This window comes from Hylobates moloch, unplaced genomic scaffold, assembly GCF_009828535.3.
Source record: "Hylobates moloch isolate HMO894 unplaced genomic scaffold, HMol_V3 SCAFFOLD_10, whole genome shotgun sequence".
NCBI classification, from domain to species: domain Eukaryota; kingdom Metazoa; phylum Chordata; class Mammalia; order Primates; family Hylobatidae; genus Hylobates; species Hylobates moloch.
In genome coordinates, this window is record NW_026652285.1 from 16,387,275 (window position 1) to 16,400,265 (window position 12,991).

Genomic DNA, 12,991 nt, shown 5'->3' on the forward strand with positions numbered 1-12,991 from the left:
TGTTTTTGATGGAGAGTCTGGCTGAGGTTTTCCTTGAAAATTTAGGGTTTAAATATTTTTTAAATAATTTGCCTTTTGGGAATTTACCTTTCTGGTGTCATTGGAAGCACTTCTAAGAGGGGATGACAGAGGAAGGAGTGAGCCAAAAACAAGTGTCCTGGCTGAACAACGAGAAGTCCAAAGATGGCCAGGCGCGGTGGCTCACACTTGTAATCCCAGCACTTTGGGAGGCCAAGGTGGGCGGATCACAAAGTCAGGAGATCGAGACCATCCTGGCTAGCACGGTGAAACCCTGTTTCTACTAAAAAAATACAAAAAATTAGCCGGGCCTGGTGGCAGGCGCCTGTAGTCCCAGCTACTCGGGAGGCTGAGGCAGCAGAATGGTGTGAACCCGGGAGGCGGAGCTTGCAGTGAGCCGAGATTGCGCTACTGCACTCCAGTCTGGGCGACAGAGTGAGACTCCGTCTCAAAAAAAAAAAAAAAAAAAGAAGTCCAAACATACGCAGTTAATATCAGATCTTACCAAAAAAATGCCAAGGACTCAGATGCTGCATGACTGAGAAGATAGATTTGTTTGGGAAATTCTTATTGTCTCAGAAAAGTCAAAGTCTAGACATGTGTGAATAGTTGTTAGAGTAGCAACTGCTTCCCATGCTGAGTTCCTGCTATTAATAATGTGCTGGCCGGGCGCAGTGGCTCACACCTGCAATCCCAGCGCTTTGGGAGGCTGAGGCGGGCGGATCATGAGGTCAGGAGTTCGAGACCAGACTGACCAACATGGTGAAACCTTGTCTCTACTAAAAATACAAAAATTAGCTGGGGTGTGGTGGCGCGTGCCTATAATCCCAGCTACTCAGGAGGCTGAGGCAGGAGAATCACTTGAACCCGGGAGACAGAGGTTGCAGTGAGCCAAGGTCACGCCACTGCACTCCAGCTTGGATGACAGAGTGTGACCGTCTCAAACAATATCATAATAATGTACCTGAATTCTTCATCTCCAATGCTGTGGTACTCAAGAATCAAGGGGAAGGCCAGGCGCGGTGGCTCACGCCTGTAATCCCAGCACTTTGGGAGGCTGAGGCAGGTGGATCACGAGGTCAAGAGATCAAGACCATCCTGACCAACATGGTGAAACCCCATCTCTACTAAAAATACAAAAATTAGCTAGGCGTGGTGGCACGCACCTGTAGTCCCAGCTACTTGGGAGGCTGAGGCAGGAGAATCGCTTGAACCCGGGAGGTAGAGGTTGCAGTGAGCTGAGATCATGCCACTGCACTGCAGCCTGGCAACAGAGTGAGACTCCTTCTCAAAAAATAATAATAATAGTAATCAAAAGGAAATGAATTTGCCAGCAGACAGAATCCTAAGATTCTTCTTTGTGGCATAGGAGCTCTTAGAAGCCATCTCAAACCAGGAAAAGAATCACTATATTGCATCAATTCTAAGACTCACACTTACTCATATTTTGACACTTCTGATATCTTATATACAGCAATGTCTTAAATCAATGCAATACAGTAATTGGGGAATAAACTGTGACAGATTTACTCTAACATACCAAACTTCACTTAATGATTAGTGGAGCTAGTCATAGATTCTTTGCGTCTCCTGATGTCTGTCTGCTTATATTTACCACTTTGTCCGTTAACGATTTGTTCTCTTTCCTTAACTACCCCACTGTGATTCTTGCCTTTGCTTCTGTCTTTTCACCACACGCAAAGCCGTGCCTCTGTTTCCTTTCTACTGAGCAGGCAGGGTGCTTGTGCTCTCCTCTGGACCAGTGACTGTAGCAGCACTGACAGAAATAGCCTTTCTGCAAAGTCCCTGGTCATATGAGCCCTCCCTCCATAGCCCATGCACATACTGGGTCCACTGTGGCTTCTCTCCCATTCATGGCAAGTTTGCCTCTGCCTGATGTCATGGCACATTTCCCCCAAAGGCATTACTGACCTTGTTAGATCTTACTAACTCTGACTGTCTTTTGAGGGAGAAAGACCAGAACAGTTCCAGAGAAGTATACTTTGAAGGCTTATAAAAATGTTAACTAGATTGATACTCATAATGATACTACTTTAGGAAGTGTCCAAGGGCTATTCCCAGACTTTGAGATTCTTTTGTTTTTTTTACAGTAGGACCTGATTTTGCATTGGTCAGTATTCTTTTGCCTTGTTCTAAATCCACCTGGGAATTTATAGCTGGTAAAATAGTAAAATATTAGAGAGTTATGGTTTCTAAGTTTGCTAAGGCATGTGGCTGTGTAAGCCAAGTAAACCTTTCCCAGAAGGAACCATGTGAAACTTAGAGATTGTGTAGTCAGACAGCGCATTCTCCCTGCTTGTAGGTACTGGGATGTTGCTGCTAGGGGAAGCAGTGAGAGGATGTGGGTGAAAGCTAGCGAGACAGAGGAGTGAAGAGAGCAGTGAGTCTCCAAATCAGACATCAGATGATAGCCTCGTCCATCTTGCTCTATCACTGGGACATATGTAAGGACATATCTTAGCCCTTAAATGGAACTATTTCCCTCAGATAGGTTAGGATCAAACTAGAAGTTGATAGGCCATGGGGGAAAGGTTTCATTTACTACAGTATGGCCTGAATCCTAGAGGCTCATAGTCTTAGGAAAATATAGATTATAGGAGCCTCCAAAAATATTTGCTGTTTATTTGGGAGCAAAGTATTGGATTGGAATTCTGCTTGAGTAAACAGAACAGAAAGTTCAGTAGAGAGTAACACAACCTATAACAAATGTTATGTCTAGCCTTGATGAATCCAGTTTTTTTCTTGTAGTCTGACAAAACAGATGGGCAGAGTATGGTCCCAGGCACTCCATGATTTGTATTCTGATAGTCAGATAGGTTGTCCTGGATCAGAGGATTAATAAGCAGAAAATCCAGCATTTTCAATTAGACTACAGTTCACCATAATCTTCTCACTACTTTCTCTTCTTAGGCAATTTCAGAACTGGTCAGCCCAGACATCTTCATGCAGTCTCACTCAGAAAATGCAATTTCAGTCAAAGAAATTGTCACTGAAATTGAGTCCATCAGTCAAGGAGTTGGGCAGATTCAACTGAAAGGAGACATCTTACCCAACCCATGCCATACACCAAAGAAGAACAGCATCCATGAGCTGCTCCTTGAGAGGGCCCAGACCCCAGAGAACAAACCTGGACATACGGAGCAAGACGAGGGCTCCTGCACAGCCCAGCCTGAACTAGCCAAAGACTCAGGGATGTGCAACCCAGAAGGCTGCCTAACCACACACTCATCTACAGCAGACTTGGAAGAAGGGGAATCAGCTGAGGGGGAACAAGAGCTCCAGGGCTCAGGGATGCATCCAGGTGCCAAGTGGTACCCTGGGTCTGTGAGGCGAGCCACCTTGGAGTTCGAAGAGCGCTTACGGCAGGAGCAAGAGCATCATGGTGCTGCCCCAACATGTACCTCACTGTCCACTCGTAAGAATTCAAAGAATGATTCTTCTGTGGCAGACCTAGCACCAAAAGGGAAAAGTGATGAAGCCCCCCCAGAACATTCATTTGTCCTCAAGGAACCAGAAATGAGCAAAGGCAAAGGGAAATACAGTGGGTCTGAGGCTGGCTCACTGTCCCATTCTGAGCAGAATGCCACTGTTCCAGCTCCCAAGGTGCTGGAGTTTGACCACTTGCCAGCTCCTCAGGAGGGCCCAGGGTCAGATACTGGAACGCAGCAGGAAGGAGTCCTGAAGGATCTGAGGACTGTGATTCCATACCAGGAGTCTGAAACACAGGGAGTCCCTCTTCCCCTTCCCAAGAGGGTAGAAATCATTGAGTATACCCACATAGTTACATCACCCAATCACACTGGGCCAGGGAGTGAAATAGCCACCGGTGAGAAGAGCGGAGAGCAAGGGCTGAGGAAAGTGAATGTGGAAAAATCTGTCACTGTGCTCTGCACACTGGATGAAAATCTAAACAGGACTCTGGACCCCAACCAGGTTTCTCTGCACCCCCAAGTGCTACCTCTGCCTCATTCTTCCTCCCCTGAGCACAACAGGCCCACTGACCATCCGACCTCCATCCTGAGTAGCCCTGAAGACAGAGGCAACAGCCTGTCCACAGCCCTGGAGACAGCAGCACCTTTTGTCAGTCATACAACCCATTTACTGTCTGCCAGTTTGGATTACCTGCATCCCCAGACTATGGTTCACCTGGAGGGCTTCACAGAACAGAGCAGCACCACAGATGAGCCCTCCGCAGAACAGGTTAGCTGGGAGGAAAGTCAGGAGAGCCCTCTCTCCAGTGGCAGTGAGGTGCCATATAAGGACTCCGAGCTAAGTAGCGCAGACGTAAGTCTACTTAACAAACTTGGTGACAACACTGGGGAGTTACAGGAGAAAATGGACCCATTGCCTGTAGCCTGTCGACTCCCACATAGCGCTAGTAGTGAAAACATAAAGAGTCTCGGCCACAGCCCAGGTGTGGTGAAGGAGCGTGCTAAAGAAATCGAGTCTCGAGTGGTTTTCCAGGCAGGGCTCACCAAACCATCCCAAATGAGGCGTTCAGCTTCTCTCGCCAAATTAGGTTACTTGGACCTCTGTAAAGACTGCTTACCAGAGAGGGAGCCTGCCTCCTGTGAATCCCCTCATCTCAGACTGCTTCAGCCTTTCCTCAGAACAGACTCAGGCATGCACACCATGGAGGATCAAGAGTCCCTAGAAAACCCAGGTGCCCCCCACAACCCAGAGCCCACCAAGTATTTTGTAGAACAGCTCACGACAACAGAGTGTATTGTGCAGAGCAAGCCAGTGGAGAGGCCCCTTGTGCAGTATGCCAAAGAATTTGGTTCTAGTCAGCAGTGTTTGCTCCCCAGGGCAGGACCTGAATTGACTAGTTCTGAAGGAGGCCTTCCCGTGCTACAGACCCAGGGACTGCAGTGTGCATGCCCAGCTCCAGGGCTGGCCGTGGCACCCCGTCAGCAACACGGCAGAACTCACCCCCTTAGGAGACTGAAAAAGGCAAATGACAAAAAACGGACAACCAACCCCTTCTATAATACCATGTGATTCTGAGCCTACACATGTGACTTTCTAGAAGAAATGTTTGTAAAAGGGGCAGGTGTAATATGTAAGGAACATGCACTTTATTGGTTAATTTTATAATATTTTGGTCATTTTACTGTTTCTGGCGCATGCAGGGTTTGGGTTTTTCAGTGTGTATGTGTGTGTATATGTAAGGGGAAAGAGAGATTGATCTGGATGGCAAGACCGTTTATCATTTTTTATTTAAAAAAATCAAACCTCAAAAAAGTCATTTTCAGAGAACACCTTTATCAAAGGCAAATTGCTGTTTTTCAGTCAGCTGCCACCTGCTTCCCATTTTGTCCTCTGAGAAAAGACATGGTTTCTTGATTGAGGGAAGGAAGCGGATTCGGAGGGGTGGAGATAAAGCTGGGGATTGGAAACGTTCCCCTGCCTTTGTGATGATGGTTTGGTTTCCAGACCTGAGGCATCGAATGGGCTAAAGGGCAGCCAGAAGTCAGAGGGCTGTCAGCCTTCATCCAGCAGCAGCCCTTTAGAGTTCCTGAAAGAGGCAGGTTCTGCTTTGCTTTAAAAGAGGGTCTTCCAGTATCCAGAGTGTATCATTACAGTAAGGCATGATAATGGCTAGCTCTGCAAATTTATCATATAGTTTTTTTCCCAAGAAAATTATTTTTGAAATTAAAACAGGACCCCAAATGAAATCCAAGTGGTCTTCTGTAGAGGAAAGCATGATAAGAGGAGGAAGACATAAAGTTGGGGGTGGAGAGGCTGCTGCCCAGAAACTGCTGGGTTGGTGGGATCCACACAGATGGGCATCTTGGCTCTCCCTGCCAGAAAAATGTGCTCTGCAGTGTCCTCCCAACTGAAAACAACAATGACATGTTTGAAAAGCAGCAGTCGAAAGTCAGTGTGTTCTTGTAAAATGAATACGTATGTAGGGTTTTAACCCTTCCATTACTTGAATAATTCTTTGGTCCTTCTGAGTTTAATGGCCATATTTTCTTCCAGTTTATTTTCCTTCCCCATGCTGTTGTCCCCATGCTGCCTATTTTTTTTAAATTTCATAGATTATATTTGAATTGTTACATATGTTTAACATCCATTGAATGCAACATTTTATTTTTGGTATTATCACTGTTAACACTTTTTTTTCCTTTTCCTGGAAGGTTTGTCATTTCTCTAAAGTTTGTACACAGTATTTATGTACATAATATTGTCACTGTCTTACAGTGTCTTGTTGTTCATGTTGTAGGGTATTTTTGATTTATTCTTTTTAAGAAGGAGTAGAGTTGCAACTGGAAAACACACAGACACCAGAAATAAAAGTGTTGGGTGTCGCTAGGAATCTGTACAATATGTTGATGGTGGCTGTAGTTGTTTAAATGGAGACTTCCAATCACCAGCTCCTGCCAAATTATGCATTAGTAACTTCTTCCTCAGAGACACTCCTAAAGGCTCCCATTAGGTCACAGTGTGACTGAAAGCTGATCTCTCTGTGAGACTGAAATCCCAGAACATTGTTTGCCAGTATCTCAACCACAGTCAGGAAGTATATGTGAGTTGCCCAGAGTGGAAGCTCCTAGTAGAGGCCAAAGGCCACAGGGGAGGCCTCAGCCAGGCGCAAGTGCCCACAGTTACTCCATTTAGGATGCTGTCATTGTGCTACTGTTGTGGAGATCCTTAACACAGCAGCACCTGCCATAAACAAGCCTCTTGTAGCTTCTTACAGAAAACAGATTTAGTCTAGCATGAAACACCTCTGCAGCTCATTAAAACTGAAGAGGCTTGCAGATTTGCTTTCATTGATGTCCACATTACTGAGGATTGACTGAATATAGACTGGAGACAGGTTTTTGGCTCATCACAGCACTGAGGAAAATACAAATGCACACAGACTGTCAGCGTGATGTCAGAGGCCAGAGTTTGGTGGGGGCAGATGGCAGGGCAACCCAAAAGATGCAGAAAAGGTAGACTGGGGCCACTGGGGCTTAAGAGGAGCTGTGAAGTTGTGTGGAAGCCAAGGTTGGGTCTGACATCCCTGCCAGGAGGCAGGTTGGACAGAAACCACTTGCTAAAAGCATCTCTATGGTGTAGTGATTATGTGTACCCTGTGCTGTTGCTCAGTAGTTTCCTTGAATGTTCAAGTATATCCACACAGTTTTGTGATTCCTGGATATTTGTGTGTTGTAAAGTGTTTTATTAGGTGGTGTGAACCAATGTGAGGAGGCTTGAGACAGGGTTATGGATTTCCAGGGCTCTTCCATGTAGAATGCCCTGCCTTCCTGAAGCAGTTCAACCACCAATATGATGGGGAAGGGCAGGAAATTGTGGCAGGGTGGGGAGAGGATTTGCCTGGAAGTTAAGAGAGTGGCATCCACGCGTGGTAACCCCTTACGATGATGACATCCCACAGACTAAGAGGTACAAGCAGGACCAAAGTTTTGTACTGTTCTTTCTTCTCCCTCCACTGTGTTTAATGTTCACTCACTGCATTAAGTCACAACAAAGATGGGACAAAACCCACTAATGCTGTGGGGAAAAAAACATTTTCAAGAGCAGAGGAAAGTCTTTCTGCCTTTTTATAATTACATTTTTTAATCATTTAATTTACCTGCCTAAATAAACATCTTCTACAGAGTGTCTGTCATTCAACCACGCCAAGGAGTTTGTGCCAGCCTTTTCAGACTCCCAGAATTGGGTGTTCCTGGGTTATTTACATAGCTGAGCAGTGTCCAGGGGAGGCGCGCAGTGAACTGTCAAGGACTTTCCACACTGTCTTCTCTTCCGACTCTTTTATAATCTCCAGTGGCATCTTTCCCTTTCTTTTGTTCATGACCTGACCTGAAACAGCAGATTTGATAAGACTGGCAAAGATGAATAGGAAAAACTTTGACTCTTGCCCAGTGCCTGCCTGCCTCTCTCTCTCCTCTCTCTCTCTCTCTCTTTCTCTCTGTCTCTCTCTCTTTTTAAATCACCATAGACTCTCACTTATTTTGGAGGAGTGTATGTGCATGTGTACACATAGGTACATACATAAAAACAGTTGATGTTTTGGTGTATGGGGTAAAAGCCCCAGGAGCATACAGAACTTGAGCTGAACCTGATCAGTAGAAAGGGAAACCCCAACCCTTTCTTGATTTTTGGAGACACCCAGGAGTAATGGATACTGTAGTAGACATGTGGTACTATAGTACCGTAATATTCATCTCTCCTCATTTTAGTTGCCTTTCAGATTCTAAATGTTTGGGATCATTGCTATCATCTTAGTCTCTTCAGGATCTTTAGTATTTTCCTGGTTCTGAGGAGGCTTGAGACAGGGTTATGGATTTCCTGGTTCTGTGTCTTTATCCCTACTGATAGTTCCTCTTTCTCATTTTACAAACTATCCAGAGCTCCAAGGACAGCCTGAAGATCCCAGTGCCTCAGGCTCTGAGGTCCCCTGCTCACAGGCCCCAGACAGATGCTGTTGGGTAAACCCAAAGCTTCCTATGAGAAGCTTCTGAGATGTAGCAGGTCACAGAAGTGTTCACCTGTTTCATCTGAGGATTTCAGTTCTGAAGTGATCTAGGCATGCTCGGTAAAAATGTTTTTGTGAGAGTTCTTTTTTTAAGAAAGCATTATGCAAAATCACTTTTAAGGGCATTTAAAAATTTTTAAATAAAGCCATTCTTTGGCTTTTTTGGACTATTTGTGGATACTTTGTTTACATTTTGAATATTAAAATGTGCATCATCTTGTCAGCCAGGCAGTCCTGCAGGCATCAGTGCCCTAGCTGTCCTGTGAGTCCTCATGCAGAACATGGCCATCATGGTCAGCTCTTGTGAATAAGTGGGTATACCCTGAAGCTGACGTCCATCTGTGTCCTGCCCTCCCATCCAGCACTCTCTATGGAAATAGTTGTCATTTCCTCAGTGATGGTGTGTCTTATAGTGATGGTTGTAATGGTGAATGGCTAGTGTCATTTTGTTTAATTTTGTTTTGCTTTTTGATGGTGGATAAGATGAAATTTTAGCTGTTTCAGCATCAATCCAACTTAAACGCATCTTGGACTTTGTTTTCCCTTCCAAACTAAAAGATCAAGGCATGTATTTTAGACACAAGCATATTTGCTGCCTCAACTCCTCTGACCCATATTAGGAACAGGCCTGCCACCAAAGCAGGAAACTGCACACTCCTAACCCTTCTGCCAGGGTGCGGGGTCCCTTGACGTCATGAAGAGCTATTGCAAGGTGCTTCTGTACTTTTCCAGCCTGGAAATGGAGGGTGACTGGCCCTGGTTCCTGCTATGAGAAGATAACCAGCCTCATTTTCTCAGTGCCCCAGAGATCTAGGGTAGGATTTCTAAACTGGAATCATCCTTAATCACCTTGAAGATCCCTTAAGAGGCATTTGACTGGTGCTGCCATCTGTGTCCTCAAAGCAATGCTGGTGGCAGCGTCCTTGTACACATGCAGAGCTAATACCCAAACTAAAAACTGGGTAACTGGCCCTGAAGTGCTTCCCAATCAGTAAGCCCACAGGGAAATGTTTGATTTTTATGTTGTGTTGGATTTTGGTTTGCTTGGCATATCTAAAGGTGCCTTTTCTTTTTTTTTCTTTCTGCTTTGTTTTGTAGGACTTGTTCTAACATGGAAAACAAGTCCAGGAGACTCTCCTCTGTTACCTTTGCCCCAAGCCACCCCAAACTTTTATGCTCACGTTTTATTAAAGCAGGTGCTCCCTGGAATCTCTGGGACCTTTTTGAGGCATTTGAAGCAGAATATAGAGTGGTCTCATCTCCTTCCTTAATCTTCCTGGTAGTTGGGATGTTCCACTTGTATCATAGATTTTTTTATGACTGATGTGCTCCACTGTTTTTAAATGTGAACTTGTGCGCAAATGTGCAGATTCAATGTTCTTGTTACAGATTGAATAAATTTTTATTTTGAAGATGAAACGTGTACTTCATCAGATGCAACAAAGGAGGGAGGTGCTGGAGAAGGTGGGAGGATCAGAAGAGGAAACACAGTGAACACCAGTAGTTTCCAATGATTGATCCCAGTCATGTCACCCTGAAGAGAGAGCTGAGTCCCCAGAAATAAATGAAACACCTCAGCCCACTGAAAAATTTCTAGAGATGGGACGTGAATATCATGAGATATTTAGTGGTGCCATTCATCACATACAAGGCAGGGCTACCATCTAGGGAGAGCTCAGTTTCCAGTTCCCAATTGCTAACAAAATTTGCTGAAGTTCCCCCCCCCCCCCCCCCCCAAAAAAAAAAACCACTGCCTTGAACTAAAGTCAGCCTGCTTCATTCTGAATCATCCATATCAAGTGGCAAGGGCACAGTGCTGGTCTTTAGCTGGAGTGCATGATGGTGAAGGTAAGGTCTTTCACAAAATATTCTAAGGATCTCTGGGATCCCTGACCAATCTAGATAAACTCAGTCTTGGTTTTCTAGCCAAAGCAGATGGACCAAATCATGGCTAAGTTGCCAGCTTCCTCATCCAGAAAATGGCTTCCTAAAAGATGAAATCCATGGCTGCCTTCTATGGGTTGCCGTTCAGAGCTAACAGTTCAAAAGGGAGGCACCAAGCCCAAGTAGCTTCTTTCCCTGATTGGTTCTTCCTGCCTTAACCCTGTCCACTCACAGCTCTGCCAGGCCTTGGCAGCCAGAAGAAGGCTAGAGGGCAGGGCTGAGCTACGCCAGGCCCAAGCAAATATCTGAATCCCTGTACCCAGAAAGCACTGCCCTTCCTAGATGATGGAACTGAAGGGAGCATGCATTGAAGGATTCCTGCTTCCTAGTCCCAAGCCCTTCCCTCTAGAAGGGAGTCTCCTGTTCTCTTTAAAGAGAAGGAGGGTGGGGGTAGGGGAGATGCCATTTCAGAGGAGGCAGCACATAAAATCCCTACTCTGCTAAGGAGTGGTGCAGAGTTGGAAAGAATCTGACCCAATCCTGTTCAGAGAGCTGTAAAAATATGGCCACTGAGCCAGGACTGGAACCAGTTTTTTAATTCATTCCAGGCATCCTTTCCTCTGTGTCACACAGTATAAACTCTCAGTTATGCTTTAGCTCAGCACTTGTGAGATAAAGTGGCACTGTCCTTCAGGGAGAGACAGAAATGCATGCTGCTGAAAAGCATGGACCAGATGCCAGACCACGTGGGTAAGAATCATAGCTACATCAACTACCAGTTGAGGTTGTGATGGGTGAGCCACCTAACCTGTTTGTGGCTCCATTTCCTCAACTGTTAAATAGGAATAACAACAGTACCCACCTTAGAGGATTTTTTTGTTTGTTTTTTTGTGCGTGTGTTTTATTGGAGACAGTCTTGCTGTCACCCAGGCTGGAGGGCAGTGGCACGATCTCAGCTCACTGCAACCTTTGCCTCCTAGGTTCAAGCAATTCTCCTGTCTCAGCCTCCTGAGTAGCTGGGATTACAGGTGCGCACCACCACACCTGGCAAATTTTTGTATTTTTAGTAGAGACGGGGTTTTGCCATGTTGGCCAGGCTGGTCTCGAATTCCTGACCTCAGGTGATCCACCTGCCTCAGCCTCCCAAAGTGCTGGGATTACGGGCGTTAGCCACCTGCGACCAGCCTAGAGGATTGTTAAGAGTATGAAATTAATACGTATAAAGCCCTTAGTGCCAGTGCCTAGCACATAAGCATGGGTTATTGTTGTAAAGGAGCAACTGAGTCACTCAGGTATTTTCCTCCTAATCATGTGCCTGGAATCTTTAGGTAAAAGAGAGATGACTCACATACCCTCATACCCTGCCCCCGCACCCCTATGCCAGGAGTTATTTCTGGAGCACTCGTAACAGTTTTTTATTCTGTTCCCCTACAAGCCACTGACTCTTGATTTGATTCTGTCCCTACAAGCCACCTGGACTCTTGCTGAGAAACAAAGGAGCCTTGTGGGGCCCTTCATGGTTTCTACCACCTTCCCTCCCCTTTCTCCCCAGTGCTGGTTTCTGCCCTCTGGAAGGCTGTGTTCCATTCACTCACTCCCAGGTGTGCCCTGGAGAGTGGGAAGTAATAACTGGCCCCAGATGCCCTTATGATCCAAGGAAAGAAATCCAGGCAAAGTGCAGACACTGGGTAGACTGGAGCTACGGGACTGGCTGGTCTTCCCTGGCTGTATTTTGATCAGGTTATCTTTAATCTCCTTGACCTCGGTCAACATTCAGTTCTGTGAATATTGGGGGAGACGGGGTGGAAGCTTACCTGGAACACAGTCGGGCACCAATTCAAACAAGGCCCAGAAAACATTAGGAGTCTGGCCTCTGAGCTGGCTTCTCTGACCCCTAAAATGTGACTAGAGACCTGTGCCAGCCTCTTCCCCCTGCATCTGGGAGGGGAGGGAGTGTCAAGGTAGGTTCACTTTACACTCGGTCCTCTCCTTGGTCTTTCAGCTGCTTTCTGCCCTCCTCCATGGAATCCCATCTAATGGGGTGAGATGCCTAGCACACAGCCAGCATTTTAGGTTTCTCAATGATCGCTATTGCCATTCATAACGATAACTAACATTCACAGCCCTGTGTCGGGTGCCCTCGCACTTGCCCTAGATCAGGATCAGCCTGAGTCCTCATTCTCTAGGGCCTCTTTCCCCCAGGGAGGCCTGGACGTGCAGTCCCGCAGTCCCGGCCGGTCGGGACAGCTAAATTGGGAGTGCGATTGCGGCTGGAATGCGGGCGGAGGCACCTGATCTCTCACGGCTGCCCGCTCTAGGGGCGCACGCCCCCTCGCCCGTTGCCTCTCCAAGCGTCCTGCTCTGGGTCTGCGAATCCGAGCCTCCCCAGCCTCCCCGGGAGTCACGGAGGGAGGGAAGGAGCGTGCGCACCCAGCACACAGCGGCACACTTATTTTTGATGGTTTTCCAAGGCCGGCGGAAGCTCGGAGAGGAGTCGGGGGCTCTCGACTTTCCCGCCGCTGGAGGGGGCGGGGCAACTGTGGCTCTGGCCCCGCCCCCATGCTAGGCCCCGCC

General features: G+C 46.6%; 1 protein-coding gene across 9 annotated transcripts in view; it reads left to right on the top strand.

Moving 5' to 3' along the window:
- The window catches only part of SSH2 (slingshot protein phosphatase 2), a 313,558-nt gene extending 303,606 nt beyond the window's left edge, over positions 1–9,952 (top strand). For all 9 annotated transcript variants that reach the window (XM_058444971.1, XM_032163109.2, XM_032163112.2 and 6 more), the window contains one exon: positions 2,950–9,952. In XM_058444971.1, coding sequence (XP_058300954.1) covers positions 2,950–5,040 — 2,091 coding nt within the window. In that variant the 3' untranslated portion in view covers positions 5,041–9,952. The remainder of the gene's footprint in view (positions 1–2,949) is intronic.
- The last annotated feature ends 3,039 nt before the right edge of the window (positions 9,953–12,991 follow it).